This window comes from Sapajus apella, unplaced genomic scaffold (assembly GCF_009761245.1).
Source record: "Sapajus apella isolate SASKATOON/1434 unplaced genomic scaffold, GSC_monkey_1.0 scaffold31, whole genome shotgun sequence".
NCBI classification, from domain to species: domain Eukaryota; kingdom Metazoa; phylum Chordata; class Mammalia; order Primates; family Cebidae; genus Sapajus; species Sapajus apella.
The window spans coordinates 23430915-23451691 of NW_022436971.1; the positions used below are offsets into that span (position 1 = coordinate 23430915).

At 47.0% G+C, this 20777-nt stretch overlaps 1 protein-coding gene across 23 annotated transcripts in view; it reads left to right on the forward strand.

Annotated features, from left to right (window-relative positions):
• MYT1L (myelin transcription factor 1 like) overlaps positions 1 to 20777 on the forward strand; it is a 525406-nt gene that overhangs the window by 392881 nt on the left and 111748 nt on the right. For 15 of the 23 annotated variants that reach the window (XM_032294258.1, XM_032294269.1, XM_032294256.1 and 12 more), the window contains 4 exons: positions 5199 to 6176; positions 10739 to 10873; positions 15409 to 15499; positions 17586 to 17693. In XM_032294258.1, the coding sequence (XP_032150149.1) occupies positions 5199 to 6176; positions 10739 to 10873; positions 15409 to 15499; positions 17586 to 17693 (1312 nt within the window). The remainder of the gene's footprint in view (positions 1 to 5198; positions 6177 to 10738; positions 10874 to 15408; positions 15500 to 17585; positions 17694 to 20777) is intronic. The other 8 variants (XM_032294279.1, XM_032294273.1, XM_032294278.1 and 5 more) reach the window with 1 other exon arrangement.

Consider the following 20777-nt stretch of genomic DNA (forward strand, 5'->3'; position numbering starts at 1 on the left):
TTTAACAGTGAGTAATGGACAAACTGTCACCTCTGTGGCTCTATAGTGTCACCTTGCAGACAGAGCAGTAGGTATGGTACCCCAGTGCCTCTCTCACAGGTCATCAGGAGAACCAGGCAAAGGTGAGTCAGGCTATTCTGTACTCACTAATTTAATTCCCTCTGCACAGAAGATATGGTCTACGGAACACGTATGCCCAGGTGCAGAGGCTCACACCTGTCATTCTAGCACTTTGGGAGGCCGAGGCAGGCAGATCGCTTTGAGGCCAGCCTGGACAACATAGTGAGACTCTGTCTCTACCAAAAAAATACAATATTTAGCCAGGCATAGTGACGCCTGACTATAGTCCCAGCTACTCAAAAACTGAGGCGGGAGGATCACTTGAGCCTGGGAGGTGGAGGCTGCAGTGAGCTGTGATTGTGCCACTGCACTCCAGCCTGGGCAACGGGGCCAGACCCTGTCTCAAACAAACAGAAGGAAATATATAGGTGGTTTATGTGGCCTTTTTTTCCCATATCATTGCAGTAGCTATTAAAACACCATCATCTTTTCATTAGAATGAATACATTGCCATATTTCTGTATTGACAAGTCAAAATATATTTTGATATTGACTTATTTATGTGACAAAACACCACTTCTGTAATGCCATGGAAAGCAATGGTCCTTCATTATTCGAAACTCACTGGAATATACTGAAAGGCCCGTCTCCTCCGCCCCGGGAAGTCTAGGGTGATTTTTGCTTTGGAGCACAGTCCCCTCCTGTGCTTGTTCTTCTGCACGTTCTAGTCCGTTGTACATTTGCTTGCCCGGGTCCTTTGTCGGTGACCAGAATCAGCAGTGACTCAATCAGCACTAGATGTTGAAGGACTCAGTCGCTGTGTGTCTTCGGGACAGACTTGTCCCTGAGGATCTGAAGTTGTAATCCAGAGTTCTAACTCTCCCAGACTCTAGCCAGAAGGGTTGAGGATAAACATCCCACAGCAGCCACATTTCTTTTGTCTGAGAAGATGTTTTTGTTTTCTAAATTTATGCTCTCTGGAGCATAAATTGTCTGTAACAATCTGACTCGAAGGAGATAAAATTCAGCCCTGAAAAGTTTCATAAAGCTCACTCACCGGGGAGTTGAAATCTCGTGGAATGCAATATAAGTCAGGTTTGTAGAATGATTGGCTGATGGGAAGGGCAAAGGGCCCGTGAGATCAGCCACTGAATGGGCTCTGTTTCCTGAGCTCAGTTTTCTCACCTGGAGTGGTTGGGCCAGCTCTTCTCTAATTTCCGTGCCAGTGCGGTCACTCTGAGTCTACCCTGTGGGCAGCCCCGGGCTGGCCTCCGCTGAGAGGAGGTGCCTGCCCAGGGTCTGCTGCTGTGCAGCTTTGCTGGATAACAAATTTAAAATATAAAACCACAAAAAAGGAAGCTGAGAATGCATTGTTCTCCCCTTTAAACCTCCATCTAAATACGTGCCTTTATTTCTAACATAAACTTGTCCTTTAAAATAATTTCCTGATAAATTGCTCTTTGATCACACACACTTCCTCCCTATTTGATAGAACAGTAGTGACTACGTAGAAACTGGTAAAATGGAGGCCGGGCACGGTGGCTCATGCCTGTAATCACAGCACTTTGGGAGGCTGAGGCAGGAGGATCACTTGAGGTCAGGAGTTCAAGACCAGCCTGGCCAAGATGGCAAGCCCTTGTCTCTACGTGGTGGTGTGTGCCTGTAATCCCAGCTACGTGGCAGCTGAAGCATGAGAATTGCTTGAACCCTGGAGGCAGAGGTTAAAGTCAGCTGAGATCGCACCACTACACTCCAGGCTGGGTGATGGAGCAAGACTCAAGCGCAAGACCCCCTCTCAAAAAAAAAAAAAAAAAAAAAAAACCCTAGTAAAATGGTCTCCTGAATTTTGAGGTTGGGATGTTCATTTTGTGGATTGTTTATATCACGTTTGTAACCCCAAACTGGCACAGAAAATTCTGATCTAGTTCCCAAAGCCCATCCCATCCTGTGACTGATTTCATTATTAGCCTCAGAAAAGCATACCTGGAAGCAAGTGTGTAGAACCGGGGAGGGGGAGCGGGTCCCAAAAGCTCACTGTGCACCATGTTGAATTCCGGATGAGGCTGATGACGCCCAGCAGAGATTCAGAGCCTGCTTGTTGATGGACAGACTAGCTGTTCCCCTCCATGAGCCCACGTAATTAGGAGTTGACTTTATTTCACATATGTTTTGAAAGTGTTAAATACCAGTAGCTAGAGAAATTCCATTCACCTGCCAGGCTTTGAGGCCACTCATGCCATCTTCACCAGCCGCCCCCACATTTGCTGCTGCCAGGAGAGACTCTCTTCACACTGAGCATGAGGAACTTTGAAGAAGGGTGGAAGCGCACGGCAGGCTGTGTGTTCAGATGCCAACATACTTTCCACGGCCTGTTTCTAGGGTTCTTCTACCAACAAGCTGCCTTCCCAGGAGTCAGCTCTGGGGCTAATGATAAGACAGCAGACTGTGGTCTTTAGGAGGCATATTCTGTGTTGTGGTTCTTGTAGGGGATCTGAAGAAAGGCCAGGAGGTTTTACTATCCCCACTGAGCTGATTAAGGCTTGGAGACTTGAGTCACCAGCATCACACAATTAGAAACCAGCCAAGTCATGAGGGCGCCAGGCTGTGGGACTCCTAACTCCTTCTCAGTCTGGTCTGAGGACAAACGGTGCCCTCGCTGTGCTACGTGCGTAGAGTATAAAGCTGGAGATGCATTGCAGGTGGCCACATTCTGCCGGTCTCCAGACGGTGCAGGGACTTTCTGCTTGGCTGTTCTCAGCTTCACCCATCAGCTCGGCTGTGATCGTGTGTGAAGCTTATCCTTTTTTGTTTTAATTTTGTTTGGGGAAGGTAACTTATGAATTGAGTGGAGAAACAGATAAATGTCCGATTATCAGAAAGGCAAGATGTCCTCCTGAATTCTGTGCTGCAGAAGGGAGAATGGAGAGGGGAACGCATTGAAGATAATCCTGAGATTTGGGATGTGAGGATTCTGTTTTGTGCGTAGCACATTTGTAGGGAGGTGAAGATAGTAAGACATGAGCCAGTGTTCTGTTCCACCTGCAGGATTTTGTGGCTTTAGAACCAGCAAAGAGGATTAGACAGGCTTCTCCTTTTCTTGTTCGCCTCTTCAAGGTCTTGCTTCTTTTTCAAATTCTTCAGGACCACATGATGAGTTCCATAAAAGAAATTTAGGAGGGCATCATGAAAATAATGTCTTGCTTGACTGTGGTTTCTTCTTTGACTCAGCTTTCAAAATGCTTCCACATGTTGCCTGTGCTTTTTTGTTTTTAAATCATAACCTATTCATCTCATGGTTGGGTCTTCACAGAGCGATTCTGGCTGTTAAAACTCGCCAAGGTTATTGCGCAGAGGTAACACAGCTTGGTTATTCTGAGGAAACTTCTCTAATTACAGCCCATGAATATAACAAAGTGCATAAATTGAGAGGAGAATATAACTTTTATATTTCCAAATATTCATTAAAACAGGATTGACTTCAATTCCTAAAGCTCAAACACTAGGCGATGACAAGGTGTACGCTGGTGATGAATACTTCCACAGTGTTTCTTATTGAATTCACTAGTTTGATTTTCTTTCTTTGCACTTCTCTTGGGGAATACTTTTATCCTCATAATAGACAAGACGATTTATAGGAATTATCCAGAAGAAGAGCAATATTTGTTTCACACAATTAGTGATGCTCTATGTCTAATAAAAGGTAAATTTGATTTGCTGAAATTTAGAAAGATGTGTCTGATCTTCAATATTTCTTACTTCAGTATGGGATAACCAGGATATTATTTTCTGTTATTGACATATTGAACGCCAAGTCTTTTTTCACTAACAAAAGGCTTTTCTGCCAAAACCCATAGAGAAAACACCAGAGACCCCACATCTCAGCTTTTAGTGTGCTGATATTTTGTAGTAGTCAATATACCTCATGTCTTTAAATCACGGATAAACTTTAAACATTCTTCTTACTCTGGACTTTAAATAATAAAAACAAAGAATAAATGCAAAAAAATGGCATGCTGTTAGCCAAATCGAATCTAAGGATGCAGGCACATTTAGGAACCCTTTGTTATTACTTACATTATGCAATGTACATGAAAGCAAGGACATAGCACGGCAGTTAGAGGTACAAATCCCAAACGCTCTTTGAATGTGAAACAGAACATATTTGAGATAAAACATAGGGATTTTAATGTGATTTTTAACATGGTCTTCTTAAAAGAGTTTTTCTAAATACTTTTTTGAGATTAAGCATGACACTTCCTCACACATTATACCCACTCCGCAAGCTTTCCCTGAGGCTGTGGGATGGGTAAACAGGCCGGGTCTGCCTGTCCAGGCAAATGCTGTGCAGGAGCGTGTGCAGGAATGGGCCAGCTCTCCCCAGCCCCGCCTTTCACAGGCCTTTGGCCATCACACGCGTTCTCTCTTCACTTTCAAACCTGTGGAGACACAGACAGAGGAATCAGATTTACTTTCTAAACTTTTACTGTGGAATTTCTGTTGCTTCACTGTGTGTCATGATAGAGTGTCTCGGAGGTATTGGATTCCAAAGAATTCTTATTTCAGCCCCAACACATGCCTATGATTCTGAGCTCCCAAAGCAGGCGGCGCCCCTGCCTGAGTCCTCAGGCACCCGAGGCCGGCCGCCGTGTTGCCTGCACACCACTGTGAAAATAGGCCATTTAAAAGCACTTGCTGCAAACATCTGCTTCAGAGTTGGTAACAAGTAAAGTTCACGAACTCTGAGAAAGCCTGGTAATGTGAGGAGGGCAGTTAATACGCATCTGGGGAGGCTGTAGATAAAGCAAGCCAATGGAGGAAACAAGTCGTTCTGAAAATCTACGAAAAGTACAAAATTAATATTTTAGAGTCATATTTGCCACATTGACTGGTTTATCTTAAGATCAACTAAAGAAATTAATAATAACCACAGATATTTTAGATGGCCTTCTGTTTTTTAGCGACATCCGTGTTCTTTATGTCAACTTTTTCAGCCCAGCTGCGGATGGGACTTACGGTTCTGTGAGGTGATAGAGTTTGACTTGCCGTTAACGTGCTGTCCATGCTGTTGCAACTAAACTTCCAGTTCTAGCCACTGTTTCCTTTTCTTTTCTTTTTTGTCTTTTTTATTTTCTTTGCAGAAGACCATCAAATGAATTGTCACAATACTCGAATAATGCAAGACACAGAAAAGGACGATAACAATAATGAGGAATATGACAATTATGATGAACTGGTGGCCAAGTCGCTGCTGAACCTCGGCAAGATCGCCGAGGACGCGGCCTACCGGGCCAGGACTGAGTCGGAAATGAACAGCAATACCTCCAACAGTCTGGAAGACGACAGTGACAAAAACGACAACCTGGGTCGGAAGAGTGAGTTGAGCTTAGACTTAGACAGCGACGTCGTTAGGGAAACAGTGGACTCTCTTAAGTTACTAGCCCAAGGACACGGTGTCGTGCTCTCAGAAAACATGAATGACAGAAGTTATGCAGACAGCATGTCGCAGCAGGACAGCAGAAATATGAATTACGTCATGCTGGGGAAGCCGATGAACAATGGACTGATGGAGAAGATGGTGGAGGAGAGCGACGAGGAGGTGTGTCTGAGCAGTCTGGAGTGTTTGAGGAATCAGTGCTTCGACCTGGCCAGGAAGCTCAGCGAGACCAACCCGCAGGAGAGGAATCCGCAGCAGAACATGAACATCCGCCAGCACGTCCGGCAGGAGGAGGACTTCCCGGGAAGGACGCCGGACAGAAACTACTCGGACATGCTGAACCTCATGCGGCTGGAGGAGCAGCTGAGCCCGCGGTCGAGAGTGTTCTCCAGCTGCGCGAAGGAGGACGGGTGTCACGAGCGGGACGACGACGCCACCTCCGTGAACTCGGACCGGTCCGAAGAGGTATTTGACATGACCAAGGGCAACCTGACCCTGCTGGAGAAAGCCATTGCTTTGGAAACGGAAAGAGCAAAGGCCATGAGGGAGAAGATGGCAATGGAAGCCGGGAGGAGGGACAATATGAGGTCATATGAGGACCAGTCTCCAAGACAACTTCCCGGGGAGGACAGAAAGCCTAAATCCAGTGACAGCCATGTCAAAAAGCCATACTATGGTAAAGGTAATATTTCTACCTAACGTAAGTTGCCTCATGAAAGCATGAGCTAGGGTAAAGGATGTTGATGATACCTGCAGTTAACGTATGACTCATACAGAATTCTGTCTCTGCTGCACAGTCTTAGAGTTGGTTCCAGAAGGATATTTTGTGATTATGTTTCTGAAGAGCAAATAAAATATTTATCTGAGAAATACATAAAGCAGCTCAATGTCATGTTATTAGAGCAGATGAGTAATAGGATATTTCAGTGGGAATGCATTCCTCGGGAAGACAGGGTTACAGCACAGACACATCACGTGATAGAAATCTTAGGGTAAGCCTGTGCTGTCATAAATGAACCACAATCTATGCTGAGTGGCAAGGGTTTATGTAACAATTAGTCAATCCGAGATAAAGCACATATTTTATAAATGGGATTGCGTAGGTGGCATCATGATTTATAAAATTATCATCAAATGACAGTTATTGATGAAACTGCCCTCATAGAAAACGTCCCTGATAGAAATTGAACACTAACCGAATGACCAATAACATAAGATAAGGGCAGTGACTGCACATTAATCATCTTCAGATAGGAAGGCAATGGAAACCATTTGCTATGCAAGGCATGATATGGCCTCAGCTAAGATCAATAGCAATTTCTTTAGGGTATTCATTCCCCCTCACTGATTCCATTCCACTGTGGAAACACTTACGGTGCTTTTCTCAAATATTAATTTTATAAAACACTCAAAAACTATCCCACACGATAGTTTTAGCTGAGTTTTCTTTTATGAAGTATGTGGGCACATGTTTGCATGTGTCGATTCATTTAGCTGTCATTACATATATATATGTATACTATATGTATGTAAGCAGATCATGTATATATGTATCCCCAACCTGAATGATGGTTTTCACGTTTGTAAGGGGCGGTGTCCACTTTCCATGTGAGGCATGCTCTAATCAGCCTCATGCAGAACCTCAGCTTTGTGAATATCTCCATCACAATATTCTTTTACAACTCAGTGAGAAGCAATTTAAATAATAAAATTGGCAGTTCATGAAATCCTTCTATGCTAGTACCCAAAGATCCTTTTCTGTTTTTTATTCTATTCTAGTCATGATGAATCCTGAGTTCTCTCACGATGAACCCAATAGTGAGGTTCAGGAATTTACTTGAAAATCAGTTGCTATATAAACTTCAAACAATCAGAAAAACTGCATCTTTTTTCCACTGTGGCATGGGCGTGTATTCTCCTCTCAATGTGTGCACCTACCTTCTGGGGCAAGCTGGGCATCACCACAGCCAAACGCAAACTGTAGGGGTACCTTAGCCAGAGGCTCAGGGGCTCTCTGCAGGTGCCGGGCACAGGCAGCATTTCAGTAGCAAGGTGAAGACTTGCCCCTTCTAGTGTCATTATGTAGTGAAGGGGTTGTTTTTTTAAAGGAAAGAGAATTAGTAGACTGTAGCTCAGTAAAGCTTCAGGCCTGGTTTGGGCATTTTAAAGACTATGAAACATAGCACATATGTTTAAAATCACAGTGCTACCGTTGTTAACAAGATGGGCTAAAATTATCTATTAGAAATTTTTATTTAAAGTTTTGAGAATCATCCAGGAATGAAACATTTTTATTCTGGGGGAAGAAAAAGTGTCTTCTTCTCATGTGATTGCTCAGTTGGACACATACATGTATTTTAGGCTTGTGTTTCAGAATCCCAGATGATAGATTTTAGGATGGAGTTTTGGTATCAAGCAAGGTAGGGATATGTTGTGTAAAGGAGAAGGCGGATTTAGCTTTGCAAATTCTCTGTTGCAGTGGCTTCTTTGGTTTCTTGGTCCCTTTAAACTCAGTGGCTTTATGCAAATTTTAACTTGTTTTGTTTTGTTCTGGTTTTGTTTTGTTTGCAAGAAAATGAAAATCAAACTGCTTGCTTCCCCTGTATAAATGGGGTCGGGTGGGAATGAACAGTAAGAACTGAGACGTGCTTTTTCCCTGAAATGAGGAGAGGTTGCGGATTTTGACTTTCCTGTAAGCGGAAGGAATTGACTTCCGTTTCCCCCAGCTGTTCCAGGTCTTCTCCCTCTGACCAAAGCTCATTTCCGTGTCTATCAGTGTTTTCCACATTATTCCAAATGTCCTTCGAAAATGTCTGTAGTTATATCCAGAACAAAATACATACAGCCAAGCAAGGCCAACAAAGTGGAGCAAAGAGGCTCCCTTAAAAACACTGTGATACTGTCTCACCAACACAGTCAAGAGAGAATCGCTGCCTCCACTATCGTGTCAACAGGCTCTATTTTCAGACACTGTTATTTTATTAAAAATGGAGAGCACACTTGTATTCTCATTTCTACACAATCTCCTCACACCGATTTAAATTACCAATGAGTCACATTTCCAAAATCTTAAGCTAATGCAAAAGGCCTGGATCATGAAACTCCTCTGTCTTCTACCCAGTAACCTGCTCTACAAGCGAAGGGCACAAGCTAAACAGCACACTTTTTTTTTCTGTAAGTTGTTGCAAGGCATTTGGTTAAATTGTTGGTTCCTTCGCTTGCTTGGTTATTTTGTGTTTGCTTGTATGTTTGCTTTTGAGATTACAAGAAGCAAGAGAGCAAGGGGAGCTAACGGTGAAGGCAAATAGCACGACCCCACCTCAGCCAGGACCTCATGCATCGAGAGGAGAGTATACCCTTGTTGTCTTCTAAAACCTGGAATGCTTTGGAGCCACATTCGTTTTCATGCAAATCCCTACTTAATTTCCCAGAACTTTCGAAATCTGTGAAGTGATATATTTTGTTAGGAAATCATAAGTGTCCTGATAGAATAGAGTCACTTAAGGACGAATAATAGATAGACCTTACACTTTTTTGCACCCGTCACTAGCCATTTACATCTAATTTAAAATCTCTTATCTCTAGTTTATGATTTTTGATTGTCAGTGTTTCTTTTGAAACTGTTATTGTGCACTTACTACTTTACGGTGATTTATGTTTACAGTGGTTTATACCAACATTATTGTGAAATTATTGAAAAGGAGTGAAGTGCTAGGCATTTTTGTTTGCATGTGTAAGAGAAGTTCCAGTAATCTAATTAGAAATTGAAGCCACAACCCCATAATTTTAGATTTGTTCTCAAAGGTTCTTCTTGATAAATAATGGTAGGAAAGTAGCCGATGATTGTACAAATGGTATTTCCTTCAACACCAGTACTGGCTTAAGAGTTTCCAGCACATGAGAGGCACATCATGCAGAATGAGACGTTAGCTAAAGAAGAAAAGGGGGGTGCTTTCTATATGAACGTGATAGCATTTGTCTGCTCTGATAGTCCTTCATTGATTTCAAGTTCACTTGAATGAATGAAAAGTCCATAAGAGTTCAAAAACTTTTAAATCCAGCCTTTTATCAATACAAAGTGAATTCTTAGCCCAAAGTAAAACATGCATTTTCTAGCAATCATGATTGGCCTGATTACTGAAATATCAAAAAGAATTAATCCCTAAAGAAAATGTATCCCATATCTGGACTAAATAATAATAGTTGCTATCTGTTGGTGATCTGAGCAACTGGTTTTCAAAAACTGGCTAAAAATACAGTGTTTCACACACTTAGATTTACTGTTTGGTCTAAGTTTTACCTTAGAAATATTTTTTGAAGTTATTATATTGCATATTTATGAACTGTAGTCAATTCTGGGTATAGAAATAATTTTATTAGCAATATCATAACATTTCTGGCCTCTAGCACTGAATTTTTTTTTTAACCAAAGCTCTGCCCGAATTTGCCCTTGACTGGTACTTGCAGAGAAGCCGTCAGGGCTGTAGAAACCCATTACTTCTTAATTCTGTGTATGCATGCATGGCATTCTACGAGCCTTCCTCTGGTTCCAAGTACAGATGAAGAAACCAAAACAAAAGGCTGCTCCCGTGGCTTCTGAAACTTGTTGATTACCCGTCACCTCTGTCAGGTGGGCTCTCCACCTTTTTGGTCATTTGCTTACAGTGCCTTCTGAGAGTTCAGTTTCTTTTCAGAAAAGCGCTGAATTGGTGCGCTATGAAACAATGTCGCTTGACCTCCAGAGAGCAAATTTCAATGCCAGGAAAATCCTACAGCTTCTAGCGTATGTGATCAGAGCACGCAATAAAAGAGAAATTCAGCTGAAGAGTTTCTGAATGGAATGAAACTCTATGGCTGAATTTCACGGCAAATTGCTGAATGACGACGGCACAGAGTTTCGTTCTCTAAGAAGGTCACTGTCTCATCACGATTTCCGTTGATTCCTCTGAGCAACACGGCTTATCATGTAACACACGGGAAGATAATCAGAGTGAAGAGAGGAGTAGGCTTTTCTTTTCTTTAGAATAACAATTAAAATACTTTATGATTCATAATTATGCTGTGTAAGGTTGAAAAAGTCACCCAAAACCAAAGAGCTACCTAAGCAGAGTCTGATGTCGCAGCCTGGCCCTCTGACAGCTGCTTTATTTCATTCTTTAGCAAGGTTTCTTCAGATTGTTAAATAATCACTTTTGTCTTCGACTGGTAAACATTCATTCTCTTGGCACCTGTTGTCGCTTTTAGATCCCTCAAGAACAGAAAAGAAAGAGAGCAAGTGTCCAACCCCGGGGTGTGATGGAACCGGCCACGTAACTGGGCTGTACCCACATCACCGCAGCCTGTCCGGATGCCCGCACAAAGATAGGGTCCCTCCAGAAAGTAAGTCCACATTCACCGCTACCCTTGTGGGTGCCCACGCCCATGACTCTGTCTCTGTCATCCCTCTTACCTGACATCATCTCCATCGCCGGCTCAGTGCGACCTGATTTAACTAGGCCCCTACTTACCTTGACAGGCAACTCATGCAGGATTCATGGGCCTGCCAATGGCACGACCCCAGAAGAGACGCACCCTGATGCCCACCGCCCTGTCACAAAGCTCCTGAACAGGCCTGGGTTCTAGTCCCAATTTCAGGCCGAACCTGCTCCGTGACTTTGGGCAGGCTGCTTCTAGGGTTCTTTTCTCCCAGTCACAGAACTGAATTCGATGGTCTCTGAGACATCCCTTCCAGCATGAAACTGCTGTGGATCCCAGGGGGCACAGAGGCCTTGAGACAGACATTTCTTGCCCAAACAGCTGGGTTTCTGTATATTATCCACATGCATTTCTAGAGCTGAAGGTTTATTGCATTTCACTTGTAAACTCTGTCTCATTGCAGTCGTCTTCACATTTCAACACTGTAGCTTTTTTCTTAAGGAAGGAGGTTGAAATCAGATGGGTTTGCATCTTAAGCATTCTTTTTAATTAATTAGGCTCTGATCATGTGGAATAAATCCATGAATATAGCAAAAAATTTTTTTGGAACTGAAATGATTACATCTTTTTTTATTTATCCTTTCAGCACATAAAGCATGACAATTAATTAAATACAACAGCTAAAATTGATTGTTCAGGGAAAAGGCACATTCTCAGAAATGAGTAAGTGAGTTTAAGGCTCTGGTTTTGAGTCTGTGGCTTTGAAGCATCTCCCTTACTGTCTAAGACCCAGTTCCTAGTGGGGAGCATGTCATAACATGGCTTGAGACATGACAAGATGAACAGTTACTTACTTAAAGGACCTTTTGAGGACTGTCCCATTAAAATGGGGAGCTTTGGGTTACTTGAGAGCAAAATCTGGCAGCCCAAGGACAAGTCTGTAGGAGTATTTGGGACTTAGGAAGGTTTGGCTGAACATTTTCAAGTGAAAGATCTGTAGATGCTCTTATAGCTCCAGGTTTTCAAACGGCTCCTAAAAATAGCAAACTTGTGTTTTTTGTAACCGTCTTGTGAACAAGCCTGAAGAGCCGTGAAAATAAACAAATGAGAGCGTGTGGCTACAATCCCGTGTGTTACATGAGCAGGGAGACAGCATGGTTTGACAGCAGCTTCCATGCACCCAGCACACACTTCGTGCCGGGCGCGGCTCGCACCCAGCGAACACGAGTTCACCTATACCCAGTCAACACTGCAGGCCAACACTGGCACTCTCATTCAGATGAGGAAGATGAGAGTCAGAGACTCTGCTGCCCTCTTTCAAAGGTGAGCCAGTGCCTGGAAACTGAGGCTGTATAAATCTGAGCAGGCACTACCTTACTTAAAGAAACTTCGAGGTAAAATGTGAGTCCGTATGTTTCTGACCTCCAAGCCTGTCTGTCTCCTCTGAAACCTGGCTCTGGTGCTCCAGTTTCAGCCTGAAGGTGCCTTGCAGGCCGTCTGTACTTCATTTTCCTCATTTACAAGTAGGACCAAGCTCTAGTGTTTTAAGAAGAAAGAGTTTCTTTATGTATTTTTAAAGCCCACATTTTCGCCTTCGAGGTAGATTATCGGCTCCTTTTTATGGATGGGAAATTCTTCTGACTCCCTGTTTTCACAGGACAGGCCTCGATGAAGTGGAGGTGTGGGGTGTGGACTGGCACAGGGTGCATCGCGCCAGCAGCAGGTGCCTCCCAGGGTCAGATCGCGCTCAGAGTCAGGGAGAGCTCAGCTCTGACACAGACGGCACCACTGCGCTCCAGGCAGCGCAGAGGAAGCTTCTCAGCCTTTGCTTCCATATGATTCTTTATAACGCCACAAGCATTTGCTAAAACAGTTGGAGAATTCCATCCATAGAAGGCTTTTTTTCTGGGCTAGTTTCCCCTAATCATCATTTCCGTCCAACTGACTTTCATAAAGAAACCCACAGCACACTGTGTCAGGCCCCAAGACACCGTGCTGGCCCTCAGAGAGCTCCCCGCCCGGCTGAAAGAAGGGCCTGGGCACGAGGCAGGGCCCTGCATGGTGGAGATGCCACAGCATGGTCCAGACGGGAGGGAGAGCTCCTCCTGGGGCCCCCAAGGCTACCCTGAGGTGCTGCTCCTGCTGTCCTGTGTGAGAGGCAAGGAACCCACAGCATTTTCTAAAGGCTGCTGTGAAAGTCCACACGAGGGGCAGGGCATGGAAAAGACAGCAGTAGTGGGAACGGAAAAGCTGGCACAGATTCACGAAACATCCAGAGACAAGCGGCAGGCAGTGGAGAGCAGCACATGTGAGGAGTAAGAGAAGAGGGGAGACCGAGAGGACCCCAAGGATGGTAGCCTCGGTGAACCTAAGGGCACCAGGGCTGATAATCCATACAGAGAGCTGAGCAGCGGGGCCACATTGGGTGGAGAACCTGGGACTTGCATTCTTCCCACTTGAGTTGGGGGAGCTGCATGATATTTAGCAGGGTTTGGGGAGGTGGCTCTGGAGGCCAGGGGAGGTCAGGTGTGGAGGTGGCTACCTGGATTCCATCCTTGAAGCAGCATTGGTGGAAACGGAGAATGGAATTGCTTTGGAAGGAGGCATAAAGCAGGAATGAAGGAGGGCCCAGAAATGGGAAGTTTGGCCGTGAGTGTATGGTAAGATGAAGCAGGAGCAGGTAGAGGAAAATCAAAGAAACCGAAAACCAGGAGAGGAAGGTGTTTTTGAGAAAGCCCTGCATAGGAAGGCACCTGCCAGGGTGCCACGGAAGTCTGAGAGGAACTGCAGGGGTCACAGGGTTTCTTATGAGTAAAAGCTTCCTGTTGACCCCGAGAGACAGAAGAGGAGAGGAGAGGAGAGGAGCTGCACATGCTGCAGACGCCTGAGAAATGCGGTTGAGATGGATGAAGTGACAGCAGCGCGGAGACCGAGGATAGCAAGCACGCGCCACCTCAGGTGGATGCAGTGGCGAGGCTGGGAGTGTGCGTCCCAGGCAGCAGGAGAGAGGGTAGGGTCCACTTGCCATCTGGACCTCAGGTGAGAGTGACCCACGTGCACCATCTCCACAGAAGACTCTGAAAAGTTCACCACAAAAGGAAAGGTGCGGTGCAGGTGCATGTCAGCAGGAAGCATTTGTGTGCTGGTGTCACGTGGTGGTGGGCAAATGGTCAAGAAGAAAGAATGAATGAAGTAGGTAGATCCATGTCCGGCAGGAAGTGGGACCGTGCAGCTGATTCCTGGAGGTGTCCCTGAAGGAAGGAGCAGCACTGCTTCCTCTGAGACAGGGGAGGAAGGGGGCGAGGAACTGTGCTCAGACCCCTCCAAAAGGAGCCCTCCTGTGACACCCTCCAGCCAGGTCCCAGCACAAGATGAGCCAAAGATGGACTCACTGATTATTCATTTTGCTGAGGGCACTTACTAGGCACCTCCCACATCCAGGACAAGGCAGGACCTGCGGGAGTTATAACGCTAACACCGGAGCAGGCTCTGTTGGGGGGTCCGCCCCACAGTGAGGAGATAGGCTGTGGACTTAGGTCATGGCATGGATATGGGATTCGTTGCCCAGCAGACTGCAGGGGAAAGAGAGAGGCTGCTCTAGAGGAGGAGGAAAAGAGTAGAAAATAGAATTACCTAACTAGGGCAGGCAGATCTGTTTTGAATAGGCCTCACAGGCTCACCTGGCCTCAGGTAAACCTTGCTGGCAGGGAAAGCTGCCACCCATTCCCCTGGAGTTTGGAGACAGCAGGCTCAGAGGAGGAGGCATCATGCAGAAGGGTTCCCTGTGGGGGTGACTTCATCCCTGCTGATCTTCCCCCAGAACCCAGGGTAGTGGCGTGTTCACGAAGGACCAGAGGAGAAGGAAGATACAAATGAGTCCGGTCCAACACCACTGCTGGGAAAGTGCAAGTCGCTCTCCCCTGCCAACCGGCCGGCAGCATCCTTGCACCACAAGGAGTGTCTGCGTGGCCTCTCCCACTTGCTAATTTCACAGGGTAAAAATGCAGAACGCTTACTATTCTAGCTCATTCTATTTAAAGAATAATAAAGCCCTTGATTCCTAAAAGAAGAATGATTATTTCATTTTATTTAAAATTAAGGTTTGTGGTTCTCTCTTCATCTGCCCACCACACGTTCATAATGCTGTGTGTTTCCAAAGCACAGGTGTGTTTTTAACATCCGCAGCCTCTGTGCTGTTCTATGGCGAATCAATCCTCAGTGCTTAGGCATGGGAAACGTCTGGGAGTCCCTGGCTCCTCTAGCGCATGAGGAAGGGGTTGGCTCCTGGGTCCAGTGCCCCTGCTGTGCGAGGCCTTTAGCGTAGGGTCTAGTCAACCCTCTCTCTCCTTCCATGTGTGTTTTCCTGACCATGCCCATCACAAACGTTTGTAGGACTGTCTGTCCTGAGCGACCTGGCCCTTGTTAAATGACTGCATTCTCGTGTGTCCTGACCATGCCTGTTTTAATGCTGGCTGTTCTCTTTGCCTCTCCCCGTCAAGTCCTTGCCATGCATGAAAGTGTCCTCAAGTGCCCCACTCCAGGCTGCACGGGGCGCGGGCACGTCAACAGCAACAGGAACTCCCACCGAAGGTAAGTCACGCGTGCGGCACTGGTGTGGGAGGGCACATCGACCACTCTCCATGCCCCCTCCTTCCCAGGGAGGCTGACCATGCTCCCCACAGCACTCCCCACGGTGTTCCCCAAGGTGCTCCCACGGCGCTCCCCACGGCGCTCCCCATGGCGCTCCCCATGGTGCTCCCCATGAAGGGCAGGCACCTCCACATGACGCACAGAAGCGGCAAGTGCTCCCCGCACTTGTGGTGTAAAAGGGATGATTTGAGGTGCCCCACCCCACTTAGCATCATGAAGCATTGTGTCAAGAGTGGAAACCATGACCATTTATAATAACTGGAGGGAAGGAGGCCACGCCTTCGCTGTCCTCCGGGGTGTAGATGGGGCTGTCCTCCCAGGTATAGACAATGCTGTCCTCCAGGATATAGATGATGCTGTCCTCTGGGTTGTAGATAGGGCTGTCCTCCTGGGTGTAGACGGGGCTGTCCTCCTGGGTGTAGACGGGGCTGTCCTCCTGGGTGTAGACGGGGCTGTCCTCCGGGGTATAGACAATGTTGTCCTCCAGGGTATAGATGATGCTGTCCTCTGGGTTGTAGATAGGGCTGTCCTCCAGGGTGCAGACGGGGCTGTCCTCCGGGGTGTAGACGGGGCTGTCCTCCCAGGTATAGACAATGCTGTCCTCCAGGGTATAGATGATGCTGTCCTCCGGGGTGTAGATGGGGCTGTTCTGGTGCCCATTGGACAGCACATGACCAGGAATGCAGCAAGCCTGTACAGTGTGTCGCTTGGCGTGGCTGCCCTTGGAATTTTGCGGAAACCCCAGGTCATCAGTATGGACATCTTCAGAACAACCTGAGGGTGTTTCACAGGCTGAGTGGGAGAAATAGACCCTGGACTTCCGCTATGAACAAGTATATGCAGAATCACTCTTTTGTTTGTGAAAGATTTCAGTTCTCTTTTTCCGTCCTGTTCAGGCTTGATAGGAGCTACTCAGTTGCCCATGATACTCAGTTCTTATCCGATAACTTTTTTTCCAGAAGCTGAAAAGTAATTCTTCCCACGTTTGTCTTACAGTCTATGGTTTTATGAGTTCACATAAAATTATATCTAAAAGAAGGAAACTATCATCAGCTTTACTCTAATTTGTGCTTGTCTGACTGGCAAACTTGGTTCTTTGTGTTAAATTCATAATGAAACAAATGACCGCTGTGCCCTCCGGAGGTGTTTCATCTGCAGAGGCACGAGGCGCTAGATGGGTTGGGGAGCTCCGCGCTGGGTGCTGTTCATGTGGCAGCGTCAGGGCCTCCGTCAGACCTCAGCACAGGCGTATTTTTGGGATATGACACATATATGGGGTGAGTGTCTGTGCATATGAGTAGATATGCATGTGGACACCCACGGAGCAGACACAGTGATTTCATGTAAAATGAGCTTGAGCACAAAAGAGCCCATCTGGCGTCTCCCGCATCTAGACTAAGCCTGAACCGTTTGGCTCCAGCACACGTTACTGCCGTCCGAGAAATCTTTCTGCGGTCCTCTCCACGTTCGTTTCCCTGCTCTTGGAGAACACCCAAGGGCTAAAGCCAGACAGAGCCCCCCAGAGGCCACAGTCAATGCATTTAGGAAAATGGCTTAGACAGACCACCCTAGAGGCCACGGTCAGTGGCATTTAGGAAATCAGCTTAGAGCTCCATCTTCTGGTAACAGCCTTGCATTGCCATTCTTGGGCTTAAAAACTCATCCCACCCGTTTCTTCATCCCCAGAAACAGCGGGCACCCATAGTAGAATCTGTGTCTACAGTTTCCCCCGTGGTGTCCTCCCGAATGCACGGGAGCTGGCGTGCTCTCGCTGCAAAGGACTGAATACACCTCACACGCAGCACTGCCACGGCCTTCTCTGCTGGAAACCTTGCAGAAAGCAGGCTCTAGGTCATGAGCACCTTCCCTCTCCCAGTCCACCCATCAGGATTGCCCAGGCCAGGTTTGGGAAGCCACCCCTCCCCAACCAGCTGCGCCCACATCAGGGTCCTCGTGCTCAGGGATGATTGGTGTGCTGTGAAAGCGTTTGAGGGGGGACCATTCATCCTGCTTTCTGTGGTTGCAGCCTTTCCGGATGCCCGATCGCAGCAGCAGAGAAACTGGCCAAGGCGCAGGAGAAGCACCAGAGCTGTGACGTGTCCAAGTCCAGCCAGGCCTCGGACCGCGTGCTCAGGTACCAGCAGGAGGGTGCCGCCTGTGAGCTCTGTCACAGCCTGCCCCACACCTCGGAGCACTGGGGACGTTCCTACAGCAGCTGGGACCGGGACCCGAGGGCGGGGTGTGGTGGAAGATGGCCAGGACCCCTTACCCCAGGCTAGACTGTGTAAGGGTGAAGGTGTCATTCTCCCCTGGTCTCTGCGGACTCACTGTGACGATTTACATGAGAGAATCAGGAAATCATTTCTGCATTTGTGTCTGGCCCTGATATTCCATGAGTCTGAGTGCTAGATGAAAGGGAAGCTTTGAAAATTAATGAGATGCCCAAAGTAATTCTCTCCTAATTTAGAGGAGAGGGCCTCACACCAACCTACAGGCTGGTGCTCATGTTTCTGATGATGCCGGAGGAATGGGCACCCCTCGTGCGGGAACTCTCGCATCCAAAGCCGGCAGAGCTGCCTCCTGTTACCCCAAAGGTCCTGAGATGTAGGTGGGTGTAGGTGTTGTCACCTCCACCTGGCAAGTGAGAAAACCCAGGGTGCAGAGAGGTTAAATAATTGACCCAAATGTTACGACGGCCGACACCTTACAGATCATCTGGCAGAAACCACTGTTTTATTTAAGCTTTGGGAGGATATGCTTCCCATTCACACAAGCCTTCTATTTATCTTTCACTTTTACATCTCTTCAAATCCTCATCCACATAAAAACTATGACAATTGGCTATATCCTGCCTTCTCACCCAACGTCCTTGTCTCTAGGCAGTGATCTTTTTTTTTTTTTTTTAAGACAGGGTTTCACCACATTGGTCAGGCTGGTCTTGAACTCCTGACCTCAGGTGATCCGCCCGCCTTGGCCTCCAAAGTGCTTGGATTACAGGCGTGAGCCACCATGCCCGGCCTCTAGGCCGTGATCTTAACTGTCATCTTCACGCTACGTGTGTTCGTGAAGCTCCATGCTGGGTGCTGTTCATGCGGCTTCGGCTGTTTCGGGGTACCCCCGGTGCCAAAACTAGGTTCTGGCTTTGAGGCATTTAGGCTGTTTCTCGCTTTTACTATTAAAGAGAGGCAATAATAAACATTTTTTTTCATATATACAGCACTTTGCCTCTGTTATTTCTTTGGCTACTCAGAAGGCCAAGGTGGGAGTATCGCTTAAGCCCAGGAGGTCAAGCCTGCAGTGAGCTGTGGCTGCACCACTGCACTCCAGCCTAGGTGACACAGCGGTACCCTGTCTCAAAAAAATAAAAAAGGAAATTATTTCTTTGGGACCAATCACTCGAAGCAAATCACTGGGCAAGCAATATGAATTTTTTTTGTTCTTATTATTTTATAACATCCCAGGAAGCTTCTAACATAGTGATTAAACACCCTTCCTCCCTAAATCAAAAAGTTAAAACCTGTATAGAAAATTATGAATAAAAATTAAAGCAAAAATAAGAAAACAAAACCCTGTACGACCCTACTATCCAGAGATAACTTCTCAGTAAACTGTGGCACAGGTACCTCTAGAGTCGTCTGCGTTTGGGGGTCCCAGCCCAAAGTGCCCCCAGACCACCCATCGCAGGGAGCTGCCCCTTCAAGGTAACGCACCCATCTTCCAGACAGCAAGATCAAGTGCTAAACATGTCCTAGGGCATCCTCCCTCTCCCCACCAGCCCACAGCTCACTATTGGCAGCATGAAAACCACCCCCACCCAATGAAACAAACCAACCCCGCAGGGTTGTATAACTAAAGAAGGGACAGTTATTAATCAAAGGAGAATATGGAAAATGGTGGGAGAAATCTCTTTGCTGGTGAGGGCTTTTATTAATTTTCCTGAGCCTACTTTGGCCAGACCCCTGAGAAGCTGGAAGAACTCTTGTACTTGGCGCTTCCAGAAGTCACCAGGTGACAGCACTGTCCATCTACGGGCTGCTCTGCTCCCAGGGCCACAGGGAGTGAGGTTTCAGGGAGAAGCTCACGGCAGCCGGAGCCCGACGGGGCATGCCTGTAATTGTGAATACCACCTTGTCCAAACACAGCTTCCACCCTCATGTCCCGGCCTGAGCCTTCTGCCTTGCTCCTATGGCTTCCTAACTTAGCATCCCTGTCTCTGGATTGCTGCAAAGAACAGCCCCACCAAATGACAAGTGAGCAGAGGCTGGGAGTAACCACAGGGCAGCTGCCAGCTGTTCTCCTTGCCTCTAGCTGGGGTGGGAGCCGGGCCAGGACAGGGCTTTTAACAGAAAGAAAGAGCCCCCTTCTCACTGTAGCAGGAGGGCTCCGGCCAGCCCAGCAATGCACGTGACCAACCACAGCCTCTCCTGGCTGTCCAGGGAGGCGCTGGGTGCTGGGCTGTGTATCAGCCCTGCATGAGGCTCCTGCCAGCTTTCCACCCCGCCCCCCAGGGCTTACCTGGCATGCCGGGTGTGACATTTGGAGGTCGGGTCCCTGTCCCAGCACTTCTGTATTCCCCACAGGGTCTCCAGGTAGGGTGCTCATTCAGTGGAAAAGGAAGAGACAGGAAGGAAGAAAAGAGAATGAAGTTAAACCAACAGTCATTTAACCTGTTATGATTTTTTAAAGTCTTTAAATAAATCATTCAATGAACAAGAGCCTGAGGCTTAAGCAGGTGCTTCCAATGTTGGCCAAGTCATATCCTCATTTCCAGCCCCTGGCCTGCAGCCTCTGTGAGGGCGTGGCCTGTGGCCCTCTAGCTGAAGCCTCTCCTCCCCTCCTCCCTCCCTCTGATCGGGTCCTGATCTTTTTAAGGCTTGGGGGTCGTGCTTCTTCTCCCAGGCCCGAACCCCGTGGCCTTGCCCACCAGGTGAATAAGCAGATTGCCCGTGGGCTGATCTGGTCCTGTCCCCGGCTGCCCCGCTCTTGCTATTCCCTGAGGGTTCTCCTGGCTTTTTTACCTCCTCACCTTTGGACACTGAGTTTCTTTTCCTGGAATGCTTTCTCACCCCTCCCTGGATCTTAACCTTAAAAATCAACCTATACTGTAAGAGATTACTTCTGTAATATGGAAGTAACAGTCGGCATTACTTCAAACATCACCTTCTCCACGCAAATGTAACCAAATGTCATAGCCTGAAGTATTCTCCCTTCTCCAGAA